The 19,223-nt window shown below is 47.2% G+C and overlaps 1 protein-coding gene and 1 pseudogene across 5 annotated transcripts in view; one reads left to right on the top strand and one right to left on the bottom strand.

The window, feature by feature from the left end:
* Nucleotides 1–19,223, top strand: part of WLS (Wnt ligand secretion mediator) — a 145,299-nt gene that overhangs the window by 95,642 nt on the left and 30,434 nt on the right. For 3 of the 5 annotated variants that reach the window (XM_045802047.2, XM_045802050.2, XM_045802049.2), the window contains exon 12: nt 1,855–2,807. The exons of the other annotated variants lie outside the window; for them this stretch is intronic. In XM_045802047.2, the coding sequence (XP_045658003.2) occupies nt 1,855–1,964 (110 nt within the window). In that variant the 3' untranslated portion in view covers nt 1,965–2,807. Of the gene's footprint in view, nt 1–1,854; nt 2,808–19,223 lie in introns of those variants that run through there. 5 annotated transcript variants of the gene reach the window in all.
* Nucleotides 18,412–18,941, bottom strand: LOC123795326 (large ribosomal subunit protein uL23 pseudogene; annotated as a pseudogene).

Here is a 19,223-nt window from a genome sequence, read left to right as displayed (position 1 = left end):
CAGAGACATCCACATCCTGACAGTGGCTTTGAAGTTTTGATGGCTCACCCAGATATGCAAATCCAGAACTAGCTTTGATGGAGAAATTTGAGGCCCAGGCATTGTGCTAGACTGAGGAGTGGGCTAGAAGTTGCAGCAGTGAGAATGCAAGCTGGTGACCTGGGAAAACTTGCTTGTTGTACAAATAATGGTTCAGTGTGGCCCCAGGGGCCCTGTGTAAGGCTTCTGCAGCCTTTGCGCCCCGTTGGTCTGTGCCCTGGCCCAAGGGAGGATAAAGCTGGACATGCCCAAGGCCGGGCTCATACCCCCTTTATTACTTGCTCTGCCCCCAGTCCTGTGGATTGGACCCTTGTGCAAATAGCCCCAAATACCATTAGCAGTCCTCTGCAACAGCTAATGACCCAGCTACTGAAAGTAGGAAGTCTCTCAGGTAGAGAGCCGCAGACTCAGCATTTAATAAGACTGATTCAGCCGCACAGCTGCTGAGAAATGGGTCTACGATGAAAAACTAGTCCACGCACATGTGAAGAGCACCAGCCACGCAGCCTGTGGGACCAGCGTGTGGGGTGACTCCTGGGGTTCTGAGACCAGGAGATGCATTGATGCCCAGCAGTTCTTAGACTAGTGACAAGACATTAGTTGGAAGCATAGGGCCAAAGCTTTCTTCTAAGTTTCAATCCCAGTTGAAAACTGCACTTATTTATTTAATTCTGTGCTTTTAACTAGGAAAAATTATATATTGTATAATAATATAATAAAATAGAAATAAATAAAAATAAATAATAATAATAATAAATAAATAATAATAAATAAAAATAATAAATAAATAAAAATAGAAATATAAAATATAAAAATCACAGACCTAACCCTGACCTTTCATTCTCCAGTACCTCTTTCTGCAAATCTGCAAGTCCATGCACCCCCCACAGACACAGTCTGAGAACAGTTAGAGCCTGATGTTTTCCATTTCCCTTTGCTAGTTATACATTCATTTAGTTTGTCTTATGGCAGGTAGAACACTTTAATTTACAGAAACTTATTTTTTTCTTGCTTGTGGAGAAAAGACTACATTATTCCATTTTAGCAGAGGAACACGTCTGTCACTGATGATGAGTCCAAAACACCGGTGTTGTACACAGAATCCTGGGGGCAGCAGAAAATTCAGAGCACATTTCTGGGACTTTTTTTCCAGAAGAAAACCCCTAAACGTTTCTAAATGTATTACATGCAGTACCCTGCCCAGTCTGTTGGTAAATATAGGCAGGTCTTGTTTGCCCTCGCATGGCGTAGCTGCTTTGTGAATTACTCACAGCGAGTGTGTACGTGCCTCCCTCCCCATCCCTGGGGAGGCATGTTGTGCTGGCTTAGCCCACAGCACAGGCCTTGGAGTCAGACTTTCCTTCCCTGGCTTAGTTCCTGGCCCGGTCCTGTGTCTGCCCCTCCACCTGGGGCAGTGTCCTTACTTCCCTCCCTGTTTCCTCATCTCTAAAGCTGCCCGATCACAGCGCCCACCTGGGGTGGCTCTTGTGAGGATTAACTACGATTACATATAAAGCATGAAGAACAGCGTCAGGGACCGAGTAAGCTCTCATTAAATGTTAATAATGACTACAAATGATAGAAGCATTATGCTGACTCCTCTGTCATTAATATCTCTTCTCTGAGAGACAGGAATGCTATGTAAGTACTGCAGAGTCTGAGTGAAGGGGTGCGCGTTGGCCCAGGTGTTTGTGCCCTGGTGGTGTCTAGAAGCTCGGATGGGGATGAGGGCTGGTGTTGGGCAGTTGTTGCTGAGGCGAGTTCCAGCTTGCTTCTTCCTCCTTGCACCCGTCTAACACCAAAACCCTGTTTCAGGTGACCTGGGTGTCCACAGTGGGGAAGAACTCCAGCTCACCACCACCATCACCCATGTGGACGGACCCACTGAGATCTACAAGTTGACCCGCAAGGAGGCCCAGGAGTAAGAGGCTGCAACACCTGGCTGGGACGGTCCCCCACATTCCAGCCCCTCTAACTAAAGTGGGGAGTGTGCCAGAGAGAGCTCAGGCGCAGACGAATGCTTGAGGCTCCTAGCTGTGATTTTCTGGACCAGCAGCATAGACGTTTGTCAGTTCGCCTTCTGACTGTAGCTCTCGGAGGATGATTCCTGCGGCCACTAATGCGTTGTGTATGATAACAAAACCTCTGATATGACACATTTTCTGTGATCATTGTTAATTAGTGACATAGTAACATCTGTAGCAGGTGGTTAGTAAACCTCATGTGTTGGGGGTGTTCTCCTTGGGGGATGGTTTGGGCCAGATGGGGTCTATATGGAGTGGAATATTTGACTCTTTTTCCTGTTTTAGATTCTAGGATAGGTTTTAACATCTTTGCAGGCCAGGATAGGCTGGTTCATAGTCTTCTCAAACCTAGTCTGTGACCACTTGATGTTTTTTTTTCTATTTATATCACCAAGTAGCCTATTGAGTTAATATTTAAGTTGTCAATAGATATGTGTCCCTATTTTTTACGGCATAATATAAAATAACTGAATTTCATGAGAAGGTCTATTACGCCAGGGGCATTTCAGCTTTGAAACCAAATCTGTACATTCAATACTAACCAGTCTGTTGGATGTGGGTTTTAAAAAATGTTTGCTAAACTACCCGAGTAGGATTTATTGTATTAAATGGCCTTTGGGTCTGAAAAGCTTTTTTAACCTCTTGCTTAAAATGTGTTTTCTTTTGATAAGATGCTTCCAACAGCCTCCAAAAGTGTAGATCTGATCATTTAAATAAACTTGTATGTATATGCACATACGTATATACACACGTCCTCTGCCTCCTCCCCCAGCACACGTGCCCTCAGAATCTTCTCCCTGCCGAGTCTGTGGGGCGGGGAATGGCTGGGGAAATAGCTTTAGGAAAAACTAAAATATTTTGCTACCAAATCAGAGTGTTTGGGGGTGGCATCAATTTCTGGAAATAGGGTAATACTTTCTGTGCTAGGTAGGTGCTTAACCTCCCCAGGCTGGCAATGAGTGCTCACATGTATGGCCCCAAGGGTGGGGAAGAAAAGTTATAGGAGGTACAAGCAGACATCCGCCCCCTCCCGCACCCCCTTATTCTCACTTCCAAAGTAGCCTGTTTATCGTATTTTAACTCTGCCATCGGAGAGTCCACGTGGCACAGCAGAGAGAACGGGTACAGGATCGGACGTTAGAACGCACAGTTTCCTGTCATCACTAACGATGTGACCTTGTTGAAGCCTCCTGACCTGGCTGTTCCGTCGCCTACAAACTGGCATTCATAAGCTTTGCTTCACAGGGTTGCGGTGCCAATTAAATGAGTTAAAGTATATGGAAATGCTTCTTAAGCTCTAAGCCATATAAATGTGTTCTTCCTGGAGTCGAGAGACCATTTTGTGAGTGTTTTTCACACATACATGGCTTCAGGTCTGGGGCGAAGCCGTGTAATTTACCCTGAGACTCAGCAGCCCCCCATCCTTTCTTGTCCTTGATTTTGGCTAAAGTCATGCTAAGCCATGATGGAAAGACACACTTTGGCTTTGGCTCTTCTCCCAGGCCTTTTCCTGTCCTGGTAAACACGTGATGTGATCCAGCGCTTTCAACATCTACTTTCTGATCAACCACCGCCATGCCAGGAAATCAGCGTAGCCTGTGCCTCGCAGTCGGGAAGGGATGGCGAACGTAAAACATGACTTGTGATCTCCTGTTCCAAAGGATGGAAGGAGAGCTGCTCCTAAGGAGATAGGAAAGGCCTGAAATAGGCCTTCAAGAGGTAAGATTTTACCAAGACCAAAGGGCAGAGGAAACTGCAGTCCAAAAATCATAGAGGAAGGGAAGAGCAGAGAACATTTGGATGAGGCTGGTCCTCAGGCCTGGCTGGCACCTAGAAGGCGTGGAAACAGCAGAGGAACCCCATGTTCCTAAAGCCACAATGAGAAGGGTTTCGAATGCTGTGGTAAGAGCTGTAGGACCGAACCTTAAGGTGTCAAGCAGAGAAGCGATATGATCAGAATGACCACTGGAGCCTGGAGAAGCTGGGCGGGCTCAGCAAAGAGATTACCAAGGCCAGAACTAGGGCGACAGTAGAGGACATGGAGAGGAAGGGAGTTATTTGGAGATAAAACTGACATGGTTTGAGTTTCTCAGTGTGAGCCTCATGAAAATTAAGAGCAGAGTGAAATCTCAAGCAAGCCCTTGCTGGGTGAGAGAATAGTAAGGCCCTTGACAGAATTTGAGATTCCTAGAGATATGTCAGTGGGTCTATTACTTAAAGGTCTGTAAGTAGTAGAAGCCAACTCTAGCAACCTTAGCCAAAAGAGGAACTTCACTAAAACTTTCCTAGAGTATCTCATGGATCCATGGAAGAGTGGAATTAACCGGAAACATTAGCGACTGGGACAACTCTAAGAGACCCCAGCACCAGGAATTCATGGATCTCTCCCCTCGAGCTGTACCATTTACACCCAGTCCAAGTCTCTGGCTCACTTCAAAACTAGGAGGGGGTATGTGAGCAGCTCAGCCTCAGGCAGCTGCCCGACCCTTTGCCAATCAACTGTGTTCAGGAAATCGAGTCAAACGGCTGCTAGTGGCTCACCCTGCGGATTGGGGTCAGTTTCTAAAGAATCCATTTTGAGCTGGCACAATGGGCAAGACTGATGAACTTGGATTTGCCTGAGCTGAGTTTTAAAAGCCATCTTCTGGAAGAATCGACAGGCTAACAATTAGAAACAGAGGTAAAGCAGAGCACTGGGGGTAGGAGGTTTGGCAGTCATTATGGAGAATAAGAAGTACAGCTGGAGCAGAGCCTCAGAGCTGCAGGGAAGGTAACCAGAGTGGTGAACCGGGCACAGCGCCGTCAATACGTGAGAGAAAGAAAATGAGGTAGCTTACCCAGAAAAATGCAAGTTGTCAAAAAATCCAAAGAAAGAGCCAGATTCACAGGGGAAGAAGTGAGAAATCCCGAGAGATCTGACCAGTTAGGTTTGGTGGTTTGGAAGTCTCTGACCTTCTCTAGTGGCAGGACAGAAGTTAGACAGATGTGGAGCAGAATTAATGGGTGGTCGTATTGCGAAGGAGAGAGGTAGGATGGTTGCTCCAGGAGGAACCAGAGTAAAGGAAGGGCTTCTGTTTTTTTTTTGTCTGAGGAGAGAACTGGACTGAGTTTGTAAACCTGAGGAGTAAGAGCCAGCCATGAGGTCAAGATGGTGGTGAGGTAACATAAGCATCAAGGAAATTCAGACACTTGGGATCAAGGACACAAGTTGATAGGTTAGTTTTGAAAGAATGAAAGGATACTTTCATCCTCAGATGGGAGAGAAATAGCGGATGGATGTTAGAGGAGAAGTGAAGTCCAAGGGAGAGGTTGCAGACCGTCCCTTGGGGTGTTCTGTCTTCTCCGCAAACATGAAATGAGTGTTGGTGTTCCGCTAAAGAAGTACTCAGTTTCAAGAATGCGCACTGAACACAACCATTTTCGATCCATGGAAAGTTCAAGAGACTCCAAGAGGTGAGAAGAAGCCTCTATTAAGGACCATCAATCTAGAGAAAAAAAATTACTGGCCGTGTATACCACCAGTTCTGAATTGTTCAGGGTGCTTTGAAGAATATGATAGAAAAGAAGTATAAAGTTTCTGCTTTTAAAAAATAAAATCCACCAATATACTCACCAGGCAAATAAAACACAATTGCTGTTTCAAAGAGAAAACAAAATCGGCTTTATGTTATTAAGTTGCATTGGGTACTCACTAGTTCCTACATCTTCCCCTTCTGGGAAAACAATGTCCATAATAACGATATAAATGATTCCCGGCATGACCTCCAGGTCGTTTTACCCTTTCTCAGAACTGAGGTGAATCACTGCGACAGCGGCGATGCCCGAGTCCTTCAGCGCACCTCTCAGAGCTGGTGGAGCCCTTAAGTCACACCCTGGCAGGTACTTTTGAGAAGGTTGAAAGAAATTCAGAGCGGAGATTGGTCTTGGGTCTCATTCTCACCTTCACAGTTCTAGAAACTATGTTTCATCAACTTTCAAACTGATGAGGCTGTGAGAGGCTGGCTGGTCACATTGGGGAATCTCAGTAGACTGCAGTTCCCGGGCAATCCTACAGTGCCACGTGCACATACGACCTGTGACTCCATCATCCCAGACGCGTTCTCCCTTTGCCATTGTCGGGTAATCATGGAGGCTAAAGGAGGACACAGAAGAAAAAGATAGTAACATCTCAACCACAGTGAAGCCTGAAGGATCATCCCTGAGCCTCCAAAGAAAACACACACCGCTCCCTCCAAAGTGCCTGGCATAGTGTGGGAATTCAATCGGGGATGGTTGGTGAGTGAGTGAGCACACCTGGCTCATCCTGATCTCAGTCTGACTGCAGTGGAAACAAATTCTTTAGGACCCTTATCTTTTTCTCATTCAAGCCAACGTTGCTCCTTTCAGGATATGTTAGTGCCCCTGACTTGGCAGAACTCACTGGTACAGTCTGCCATTCATGGGACTATACCTTTGTCCCCTCTCTTTCCAGCTCCGTTCATCCTGTGGTGCTACGAGAACCGCTCTGACTTCGGCAAGCTTGCTCTCCCCCATCATGTTTTGATGCATGACTGCTTTGGTTGTGTAGAGATAACCTGGTTTCCAAGACTACTTCAGCGATGCCTTTTCTCTGGACATCAGAAAGGTCTTCTAGGCACCTCTTGAACCATCCCGTGTCCAGAGCTGCCTTTCGGGAACAATGCCCTTGGCTTCAGTTATTGAGAAGGCCCTTCAGTATTGAGACCGGCCCTTCCTTTGTGGCTTTGACCTTCTTGTTCTTACTGAATTCCTTCCCACAGGTCCTCTCCCACTCAGGGCTGCTCTCCTCCAGGTTCGTGTCTCGGTTCCAAAACCCCTCCTGCAGACATAGTTTCCAGACCCTTTCCTTGGGACTGCTCGCCTGTTAACTGCATTCTAGTTCCTCACTGTTCCAAAATGGGATACCCGGCCTGCAATCTTGCTGTGGCTGGCACAGATTAGTGTGAAAAGAACACTTCTTCTGGGGCTTGACATCCTAAGAGAATGGTACTAGGTTTTTAAAAATATCCACATCTTACTTTTTTGTTTCTTGTGACCATGTAACCACTCAAACCTTTGAGTTTTAAAAATGGATATTATCAATGCCTTCTTTTATATTCAGTATTTTTCAACTTAATTGTAGGACTTTGCAAGTATCCCAGTGATATTTCCGTTTTCTTACACAGATTCAATAGGTAAAGCACAGGTTCAAAGTAAGCACAGTTTGAGGGGCGCCTGGGTGGCTCAGCTGTTAAGTGTCTGCCTTCAGCTCAGGTCATGATCCCAGGGTCCCGGGATCGAGCCCTACGTCTGGCTCCCTGCTTGGCGGGAAGCCTGCTTCTCCCTGTCACACTCCTCTTGCTTGTGTTCTCTCTCTCGCTGTCTCTCTCCGTCAAATAAATAAAATCTTTAAAAAAAAAATAAAGTAAGCACAGTTTGAAATATAAGTGCAAGTGTAAAGGCCTTTCTAAGCGCAAAATGGGTCGGTTTCAATTGCCAGAGGGTTTACAAATCTGTTCATCCAAGACCAGAAAACCATCCCACAGCTTGGACCTCTCTCCTTTGTTCAGCTCTCTTTTTCAGACACACACACACACACACACACACACACACACACACACACACACACATCCCATTGCTGTGGACCTCCCTTTCTTTGTGTGTGTTTTGTAATAAGGAACTATAATTTACCTATTTTCCTCCTAGTATCACCTCTGGATAGTCACACAGTGGAGATCCGACCTCACATAATAAAGAATGAGTCTCGGAGAGGTAAACTGATGAAGTTGGAATGAAGAGGAGATTTTCAGTCTCTGAACCTCCCTGTCTTTTGAGTAGCATATTTGTAGCAGAAGCATCAAGAATTGTGTTTTGAGCTGCAACTCTCATTAGAGCAGAATGACCTTATTAGGGAGATGTTATTTTAGCCTAAAAAAGATCTGCCCGTGGCTCTCCACCTCCATCGATGGCAAGTGTCTGCCCTCTTCTGGCCAAAGGGAGGATGACAGCTACTGCTGAGCAAATCCTTGAGACAAAAGTCAAACCTTGGAATCTGGGAAATGTGTAGGTGCTCCAGGATAGTTACTGCTTTTTAGTGAATTCTGGTCCCGGTTCTGCATGTAGCTTTGCTCTGGGACGCTCAGGGCACCCGAGCCCCCCCTCCCCCATTGAACTAGGTAATCTCTGAAGTCCTCACCAGCGCTGATTCTAAGAATCATAAAGGAGGCTGTGTGCTAATGATGTCCTGTAGTAATAAGGGGCACCTGACCCAGCTCCGCTGGCCGTCGCTGTCTGGGGGGTGCTACTATAAATAGATCCCAATCAGTTATTGGCTCTGCAGCCCCACACCTCTCGTTGCTCATCTGAGCTCCCTCAGGTGGCTCCTGTCTCCAGTAACTCTTTCTAGCAGGGTGAGCGCAGGTGGGGATGGTCTTTACTCCCAGGGAAGCAGACGCCTCCAGTTCAGGGACCCTGAGAGACGGAGCTAAAGGCAGGAGCAGCCGCCACCACACGGGATCTTCCCAGCAGACGCGTGACCGATGTTCCTCACACGCTGACCCGGTGGAAATGCTGCACTAGCCAGGCAAGGTAATAGGGTGCATTACCCCTGTTTTTTCTAATTTAAAATTTTTCCTTTCAGCTTTCTTTGACCCGTCAATTCATCTGGAATTTGTTTTTCAGCAGGAATCTCAATTAAATATTTTCTCCAAATAGTTACCCCGGCATAATTTTTTTAATAATAATTGGGGAAGACAGGATCTTAAACAAACCAGGGGAGGCCATGGCCGTGGAACCCTCCCCCCTCCCCGCCCCGCCTAGTGCTGAGACTCAGGAGCTGCCACGAGGCTGAATCCAGGGAACGATTCCAGCTGGCGGCTTTGCATTCTGGGTTCTGTGACCCAAGCGCTCCGCAGAGGCTCCCAAGAAATGCACCTTTCATTTTGGTGGTGTGGGCCCTGTCCGCGCCCAGGAGATGCACCATCTGGGGAAGATGAGGGTCACAGAGGACATGTGAGCACTGGGGGTCGGGGCTGAGCAGGCTGAGGAGGGAGTAGGCAGTGGCGGCCTCCTGTCCGCTTTCCCTGGGCCTCTCAGTGAGCTGCCCCGGCAAGCGATCTGCTCCTCTGTGCCAGCACCCAGGGCCACAGCGTCTGGGGCCGGAAGCCGGCAGCTGCATCCATTAGATCAGCACACAGGGACCACTTGAGCCTCCTCTGGGGTGAAAAAAGCAAGTGGAGACCTAATGGGGTGGCCCGTGCCCTCACTCCGCAACTAATCTCTGTGTCCTTAGCCAAGTTACAGTACCTCTCTGGACCTAGTTTGATCAAATCGGGTGTCCGTGTTTAATATGCCACATCGAGCATCATTGGGTGGGAAGAACACCGCATAAGGCTATGCACTAGATGTCATGGTGTGGCGCACAGGCAGCAGTTGTAGGGATCAGATCTGGGAGTGTGTGCTGTGTACTAGCTTGATGCAGAGGAGGGTGTGTGTGAGAAACAGATACCTAGAGCAAGGACAAGAAGAAGGGAAAGAAGAGAGGGAGGGGGTGGGGAGGAAGTCGAAAATAAGTTGGGCCCATGAGAAAAAAAATTGAAGCAAGGTTTGTTGTGAGGTGAAATTTCTGCCAATCATTCCAACTGACACAGAGGTGAGTGGGAGGGTAAGGGCCACTCATACAGCTGCAATGGCAACCTTTTAACCCACCAGCCGGGTCAGGAAGGACAGGCCTATTAGCCTTCAAAGTTAACATTTAAAACCATGCTTGCCCACAATTAGCGCCCGTCATAGCTATTTGCTGCCCTCTGCTGGCCAAAATAAATAATGTCTGCATTACAACACACCGGCTTCGCTTGCAATAATATTCATTTACCCAAGACATATTTATGGAGCGCCTATTAAGTATTAGACACTGTTCTAAAACAGACCAGTAACCAAAATAGACAAAGATTCCTACCTTCGTAGTATTTAATTTGATAACAACAGCGATAATATCTAACATTTATAGAGTCCTTGCTACATAGGTGCCAGGCAGTATTTGAATTGCTTGATATTTATGAACTCATTTTAACCCTTAAATCGTTTTTTTAAAAAGATTTTATTTATTTATTTGTTAGAGAGCACAAGCAGGGGGAGTGGCAGGCAGAGGGAGAAGCAGGCTCCCCGCTGAGCAAGGAGCCCATGCAAGACTCAATCCCAGGACCCTAGGATCATGACCTGAGCCGGAGGCAGATGCTTAACCAACTGAGCCACCCAGGTGTCCCAACCCTTAAATCAGTCCTATGAGTTAGGTATGATTATTTCCCATTTTACAGATGAGGAAATTGCTGCACAGAGAGGTTGACTGATTCACCTGAGGTCACACAGCTGGGAAGTAACTGAACCTTGTCTGAATCAGTCTGGCTCCAGAGCCCATTTAGCCACTGCATACATTCCCTTTACTGTCATGTTCTAGTAGATATGCTCCCCTTCCTGCCCCCAATATTATATGGACAGGGGCATTATTAGATGGCAAACACCTGCTCTGCTCATTCGGCTCAGCCACTCATCAATTTCTGCCGCTGTAGGGCTCGAGCTAGTCCCTCACCCCATGTAGTTGTGAGAAGAGTAATGCCTGGCAAGTGCATGGTCACAGCAGGGCTGTACCAGCTGTTTTTCCTGTCCTCCTCCCTCGCAGACGCTGGCCCTCAGATGGGAAGATCCAGGAAGCCACAGGCGGGGCTGAATCTCTGGTTGGCTGCTCCAGCCCCCTGTCCTGAGGTCCTTGTGATTCCTGCTTCTCTAACTCAGCATGAAGGACAGGAGGCAATCTGGAAGTTAATGATGAAGCCAACAGTCCTCCCCTGCCCGGGCTAGATCTCCAGGGCAAAGGGACAACATACAGCCGGAGGACTTCAGGTCTGTGCCGGGGATAGCTGGCATCTGCTGACCTGCTTCCCCCCTGGGGGGGGGGGGATACACACCCCTAAACCACCAGCACCTGCTGCCACAGGGGACCAGGTGGACAGCAGCAGGACACAGGAAGAGCGAAGGAGTCTTAGAATTCTTAAAAGCCCTTCATTTCTATTTGATTTTAAAAATCATGGGTGTTCCACCTCAGACTAAATATTAATTTTATAAGGAGAGAAGAACATATTTTTAAAAGGCAGTTTTTAGAAGTTTACTGTTATGGTATATCTCAGAATCCTCTCGTAACCAATGTCCAAATAGCAGTGGTTATAGCAAATATGATAGCGACTCTTTAAGAAGCACTGATTAGGTGCCAGCCCCTTACAGCAGCCCCACGGCATAGGCACTGTTACTCACGACACTTACAGATAAGTACACTGAAGCTCAGAGAGGTTAAGTCATTTGCCTGTGGTTACACAGCCAACTCTCAAGGCTGCACCTGGATGACTCCATTGCCACTGCTCTATGCTAAGTCCCAAAATGCGGGAAACGTGATAAACTGAATGACTCACCTCTAGGACCCAGGGACCTCAACGTATCATCCCAAGGAGCAGAAAAAATGTATCCCTGGGTTTTGTCTGACCTCTAGGGTTCTACTGCTGGGATTTGGAGGCAACAGATCTGTGTGTCCCTGAGAGAGGGGTGGTTAGGCTGGTTCTCACGTGATGCAGATCACCAGTGTGGAGCAGCCACAAGCCCAGGGGGACCCTGGGGAGGACTTCTTGGGAAACGTTCATGCATTCAAACATGAGGTGGCAAGCAGTGTCCCCCACATTAGGTGAGAAGCTCTCGCAGCCTTATGTGGGGGTGTGGAGGGCGGGGCATACCAGTTTTCCAAGCATGAAAGAGAAGGGACTGTGGCCCGGGGGAGGAGGCTTGCTCTGGGACTAGAGCCCAGGCCATGCAAGTGCAAGGTCACTGCTCCCTGCAGCCGAGCACCATGCCGTCTTCCAGGACAGCGCAGCAACGTCTGCATCACCGGGAGCGTGACAGAGACGCAGAATCTCGGGCAAACCAGGCATCCCCTCCCATGCTTGGGCCCACGACTGAGGCCACTCCTGTCTGCGCCTGCCTCCCATCTGAAATGGCACCTCTAAATTGGAACACGAGAGACTTTTTCTCAAAGGAGGTTCAACTTTCTTGGTTTCTTCATTCCAGAAAGAATGAGCCCATGGCATGGTAACGGGCAGTTCTGCTGAGGCACAAATTTGAATCACACCTGCCTTGGGCTGGGGCTCTGGGCAAGGCTCTCAGCTCTTGGGGAGCTGGATGAAGGGATGGGGGACCGAGGCTCCACTTCATCATCTGGCTGGGTTGGTCTCCACCAGTCCTTGGCGCTTAGATCTTAGGAGTCACAATTCACATACAAGGAAACGGGGAACCAGCCCTGGTGCTCAGCTTCCTTGTGTGTAAAATGAATGCACTGCTCCTCTCGCAGCATTGCTGTCAGGAAAACGTGAGTTAGGGCAGTGTTTGGCATGAAAGAACTGTCAGTAAATGTCAGCTATCACAATCATCACCATCATCATCACCATCATCATGATTCTTGATACCTGTGGACCATATAGGGCTCTGAACCTTCTCAAATTCCCCCAGTGACAAATAAGAAATGCTGTATTGGCTCCTGGTTTCTCCAAATGGCATGTTCCTTCTAGAATGCAGTGTTCCCTGTGTATATGCTCACAATAAGTTAACCAGCAATTTAAATCAGAGTGAAGGCTTACCTCTCATGTGCTGACCAGTATTCATGGGGATTCAGTGTCTTTCTTTCCCCATAAGCTTTGCCGTTGACTCACTCAGTCGTGGGCAGAGACCGACCCAGCCATATGAAAGAGTGGTCTCTGGGTCCCTTCCATCCCCCTAGCCTGCCCCCAGAACTGAGACCTTTGTCCAGAGCCCCAGCCAGGCAGTGGGCATGATTCAGAGTTGTGCTGCCAGTTATCATGCTATAGGCTCATTCCATCTGGAACTATTTAAACCAAGTAAGCTGAATCTGTGCATGCCAGGGGGCCAGACAGTTTTTCCAAAGGTGCATTTCACAGGACACTAGTCCCATCAAATGTTTACGGTTGTCGAATCATTGTTGGGCTGTCAAATAAGTTTGAGGAGCATTGGTGTTTTAAGCAAGTGTCTTTTCTGAGGACATCCTTGTCTTTCACTTGCCAGCTTGCCGAGTCTGCAAGAGAGGGACAGGGTTTGCTCCTTTTCAAACTTACTTGACCATTTGGCCCTCTTTTGTTTGTGGAACAGTGTGGGGGACTTGGGGTTCTGTAGTTCGCTTTCCAAAGCTTCACCTGCACATGGTTCACCTGGGAGCTTATCCACATGCCATTTCTGAAAGGCAGTTTCTGCTTCAGAAGGTCCGGGAGGAGCCTGCATCGTGCTCCCAGATGATGCTGATGCTGCCGGTCCGCAGGCCACACTTTGAACAGTGGCATCTGAGGAATATTTCTGAAAGGTGTGTCCGCTGGGTTCCCTTCCCCAGCAGCTCCGATGGCATCCCTGTCACAGCCCAAAAGTCTCCTGCAGGGCTGGGATCATGTGAAAAGCGGGCTGGACATTGAGCTGGAGTGCATGCTTGTGAGGGCAGGGAGTTCTGTTTCATTCCCTTTGGCAAGTCTAGAACCTAGAACTGTGCCTGGATCACAGACGTGGTCAGTAAGCCTCTGTGCAATGATTGCATGGCAAGGGACATTCAGCAAAGGTGCCCTTTTCCTGGCATTTTCTGAAACATCTGCTCTCCTGAGCTGTGGTGGATTTGAGTTCTTAAGATCCAAGACTCCTGCAAGTTCACCAAAGATTGGGAAAACCACCCCAAACACCTCTTTCTTAAACTTGTAAATTTGAATCAGCCAACTTTTATATGAGGCTTCCACCTATGAAGACCTGGCTGTTTTTCTTGTGAGAAGAGCTTCAGCTCTGACGGTCTCCTGGTCTCATGGAGAGGGTGCTTCCTGCGCCGGCACTGAGGGCTGTGCACTACAGGCGGACAAGAAGCTCCAGAAGGAAGCTTGGTTTAAGATGGCGCCAGAGCATCCCAGGCCAAGCTCACGGGCAACTTATTAACCCGAGTTTACAGATTTGGTTTCCTCGCCCTCACTGCCGGTCCAGGGAGGGAGCCAGTTTTCTTGCTCTTCAGCAGTTTGTCTGTCTTTCTGTTTTGATCAGCGAGAACAGGGAGATAAGCTATGTGTTACCATGGTAACTGCTCATTGAGCTTCTTAAGTAGGTGAGCATGGGCATTAAGTCTCCCCCAATTTCGTTCTTTTTTTTTTTTAATTCAAGTTATTTAACACATAGTGTATTATTAGTTTCAGAGGTAGAATTTAGCAGTTCGTCAGTTGCATATAATACCCAGTGCTCATTCCATCAAGTGTCCTCCTCAATGCCCTTCACCCACATACCCTATCCCCTCACCCACTTCCCCTCCAGCAACCCTCAGTTTGTTCCCTATAGTTAAGAATCTATTATGGTTTGCCTCTCTGTTTTTATGTTATTTTATTTTTCCTTCCCTTCTCCTGTTCCTCTGTTTTGTTGCTTAAATTCTACATGAGTGAAATTATATGGTAAAAATTTATTTTGCTTAGCATAATACCTTCTGGGTCCATCCACGTCACTGCAAAAGGCAAGATTTCATTCTTTTTGATGGCTGAGTAATATTTCATTTTATACACACGCGCGCGTGCGCGCACACACACACACATCTTCTTTATCCATGCATCTGTCGATGGACATCTGGGCTCTTTCCATATTTTGGCAATTGCAGACATTGCTGCCAGAAAGATTGGGGTGCATGTTCCCCTTCTAATCACTATTTTTGTGTTCTTTGGATAAATACCTAGTAGTGCAATTGCTGGGTCGTAGGGTAGTTCTTTTCCCCTAAGGTCAGGAACACAGCGGGAGTGCCCACTCTCACCACTGTCGTTCAACATGGTACTGGAAGTCCTAGCCTCAGCAACCAGACAACAAAAAGAAATAAAAGACATCCAAATTGGCAAGGAAGAAATCAAACTTTCACTCTTTGTAGTTGACATGATACTCTATGTAGAAAGCCCTAAAGAAACCACACACACACACACACACACACACACACACACACAAATTGCTAGAACTGGCACAGGAACTCAGCAAAGTTGCAGGATATAAAATCAACCCCAATTCAGTTCTGACCTTCCAGAAACTTAAAATCTTCTAGGGGCACAGGGCTACCAATGCATGAGCTGTATAGCCAGTGCCCAAAAGGAGCTACAGTGAGTATTTTCTGTGATTCCTGTGCTGGGGCAATCCCAGAAGGCTTCCCAGAGAAGCAAAAATGAGCCAGGCTTTCAAATAGCTGGGTCACAGGGAAGCACAGAGGACGGGTGTGAGAGAGTGTGAAGGTGAAATTTCATGAGCATTCTTTGGGAGGCAAGGACTAAAGCAGACTGCTCAGAACAAAGTCGGGTGTGGTGAGTGGAAAAGCAAATTGGGATCTGCAGTGTCAGGTCATGGCGGCTGGACACCTGGATCCATTTCTCTAGAACTAGAGTCTGGGAGGTACGTGCTGTTAGGTTCAGGCAACCACAAGGCATTCACAGAGAGACAGGCTCCTCAGTGAAGCCAAGGCTGGGTCACCAGACTGGCAGGGAATGAGAGGGTCTGGCCACTGAATACAGTTGTACAGCTCACGCATTGCACAAGAGCCGCCGGCCAAGGGAGCAGGGGAGCTCTGACAGCCGGCTGTCCCACCTTTGTGTCAACTAAGGCACCCGCAGGGGCTGGCGGTGGTCCGATTGGCTCGTCACAGCCGCGGGGTGTTTTCTCCGCAAGGCAAGGCATTTCTGAGCAGCCGCTCCTGTGCATTCCCCGCGTGTCCCAAGGAGGGCGCTGCTCAGCCTTGCACGGGGCAACAAAGCACCAGTGCGCCGTTGTTCCGCGGTGACAACTGGAGCAAACCAGTTTTCTTCTCCTGGGCTGCGGGAAAGAGCGAGCGTGGTCTGTAGTGTCTGTAACTGCCCTCTTCAACCGAATTCCACCAAACCTTCTAGAATGAGCTTCCAAGCAGGAAATAAGTGAGAACAGAGCTTCTGTGGCGCTCCAGACCCTAAAGTGAGGATCAGCGACCGACTGTCCCAAGGGGCTGGGCAGAGATGTGCACCTTGACACAGTGTCCCCCACTTTCCCGGCGGCAGCACCGAGCATCACATATGCAGACGACACAGAGAAATGCCGATGGTTTGAAGGGCGCTGAGAACCAGTGCTCCTCGTCCAGGGCGCCGCCGGCATTTTGGTTCCCCAGTCACTGTGACAACCCCAAATTTCCCCTACATGTTTCAAAGGGCCTCTCCCGAGGGTTGAATGACCCCCAAATGCGAACAACCTTCTTCTTGACAGAAGAGAGAACTGAAGCCCAGTAACACGTCCAGGCTCTCAGAGCTAGGGAGACGAGGGAGATGAGAAGCCGGCTCGGGGTGCAGGCTGCGCACTGCGCCACTTTTCACCAGCTTACCCCGCTCACCACAAGGGTCCTCCCTTCCCCTAGCCTTACTCATTCTCTGTCTAGATTTCTGAATTGAGACCACGGAACATAGTGGAAACAACTGATCCAAGTTCACCCGTGGTTCCCAAAAGCTTGTAACAGCTCAACAGAGAAAAGATGGAACAATCAGGCCCCTGTGTTTGATCTGTAGCCCTCTGGCTTGAGAGCTGGGGTCATGCAGGCACAGATGTGTGGGGCTGCTGGCCGGTCCCACATGGCCCTGCTGTGCTCTCACTTTTCCCTGGGCTGGACCTGCATTCCCCCCCCACACCTTCTCAGCCTAGATAGTAATTCACAGCTTTGTTCACCCTGCTGGCTAGTACTAGGTGAACCTTCCCTGCTCCTTGCCAGGTGGCTGTGCTTACAGTGAGAAGGGTCAACTCCTTTCTCACTCCTCCAGGGGACTAGGCGGAGGACATGGTGGGAAGGCAGCACCAGGACCCAGCTTGCAAGCTTTTGACTACATGCCTCATCCCTGTGCCTCTATCTGGACCCTGTACATGACCCTGGGAGGCTACGTGGCTCCTAACCAGCCATGGACTTCAAACTCATGCACTGTGATCTCCAGAAACAGAACTCAGAAAGAGCCCTTTGCAGATTCCTGGGCCCCTTGCATTAGTACCTAATAATAAATTGCAGCCAATATATAAGTGTTACTATTATCACTTTGAGTATTCCTCTAGTATCTTAAAATTTTTTATTATTTAACACTTAGTAATACAAAATGCATATGTAATGTTTATGTAAGCAATTAAATGAAATACTAAAAGCCCACCAACAACTTAAGAATTAGAGTATTACCAGTAGTTTCATATCTGCCTATGTCCTGGAGCCCCACACCACACTATTTCTTGGAATGTTCCAGGTCATCACTTTTCTGAATTTGGTTGTTTACCGTTCCTTTGCCTTATTTTTATATTTTATCACATACTTATGAATGTGTAAGCACCATATTGTTTCATCGTGCTTGTTTTGAACATTAGGGAAGGATGTGCTCTATGGGCAACTTCTTTCTAAGAGTCACACCTCTGTGAGATGCCTTTGGAGTCGGTCCTACAGCCGTAGTATCCTCATTTCACATTCTTACGTGTGTCCCCAGCGCATGTGTGCAAGAGCTCCTGTAACTACACATTTAGGAATGGAGTTGACGGGTAATAGGAAACGCACGTTTTCAACTTTATTAAATGGTGATCGTTTTGCAAAATGATTGTACAAATTTCACTGCTGCTAGCTGTGTATAAAAGCTCCCATTAACCCACATCCTCATAAACACTTGCTATTGTATTAATTTTCCCCAATCTAGTGTGTAGTCTAGTGTATAAAATAGTATCTCATTGGTTTTAGTTTTCATTCTCCTGATTACTGAGACTAAGCATATTTTCATATGTGTATTTGTTATTTGTGTTGTTTCTTCTGTAAAATGCCTATTTGTATTCTGTTTCCATATTTTATTGTGTTGTCCTAATTGATTTGTAGAATTTTTAAAAATACAATCTGGACATTAATTTCTTGTCAGTTATATCTGTTACGAGTATCTTTCACCAAGATATTTGATATTTTTCACTTTTCTTGTGTCTTTTGGTGATATCAATGTAGTTGATTTATCGATGGGTGGTGGTACTTTATCTTTTAATAAATCCTAAGGTTATAAAGTTATTCAGATTTTCTTCGAAAAGTTTTAAAGTTTCATTTTCCATATTTAAGATTTTAATCCATCAGAAATTAATTTTTGGATATGAGGATAAGCATTGTCTTTCATTTTTTTCCTATTGGATAATCAGTGACCTCAGCCCCATATATTGAATGGTCCACCCATGATCTACTCTCACTTTCTTCATCTAGCAACTTATCATATCTATGTAGTTCTCTCTCTCTAGTCCACTCTTTTTTTTTTTTTTTTTTTTGGTGAAAAAATTTTATTTAGATTTAGCCAGCTGGACTCAGTTTAGATGATCCCAATTCTGTCGGCAACATCCAAAGCGTCATAGTCAGGAGCCATCGAACATATGCCTTCTTTTCTCCATCAGGCCTGATCAAGGTGCTGACCTTGGCCACGTCAATATCATAGAGCTTCTTCATAGAGCCTGTTTGATCTGGTGCTTGTTGGTCTTGACATCCACAGTGAACACAAGTGTGTTGTTGTCTTCTATTTTCTTCATGGCTGACTCAGTAGTCAGGGGGAACTTGATGATGGCACAATGATCAAGCTTTCTCCTGGGGCGCTCTTTCGAGGATATTTGGGCTGCCTTCAGAGACACAGAGTCTTGGGTCGTGGGAATGTAGGTGATGTGCGGATCTTCTTTTTTTTTGTGACTGTGGACGCCTTTCAGTACCGCTTTCTTGGCCTTCAAAGCCTTTGCTTTGGCTTCGGTTTTGGGAGGGGCAAGGGCTTCCTTCTTAGCGTTCGGCACCATCTTCGTAAAAAAAAAGCTCCAGTCCACTCTTTTGACCAATTTGACTATCCTCACTATCCTGTTTTAATTACTTTAACTGTTTAGTAAGTCATGCAGTCCAAAAAGCAAGTTCTTTTGTCCTGTTTGTCTTCAAAATGTCTTGGCTCTTCTTGGACATTTGCTTTTCCATTTATGATATAATCAGGGGCGCCTGGGTGGCTCAGTCCGTTGAACATCTGCCTTCAGCTCAGGTCGTGATCCCAGGGTCCTGGGATTGAGCCCCGCATCGGGCCCCCTGCTCAG

This window comes from Ursus americanus, chromosome 12 (genome assembly GCF_024610735.1).
Source record: "Ursus americanus isolate L20-20 chromosome 12, mUrsAme1.1.p, whole genome shotgun sequence".
Lineage (NCBI taxonomy): Eukaryota > Metazoa > Chordata > Mammalia > Carnivora > Ursidae > Ursus > Ursus americanus.
This window is presented reverse-complemented; position numbering and strand designations above follow the sequence as displayed.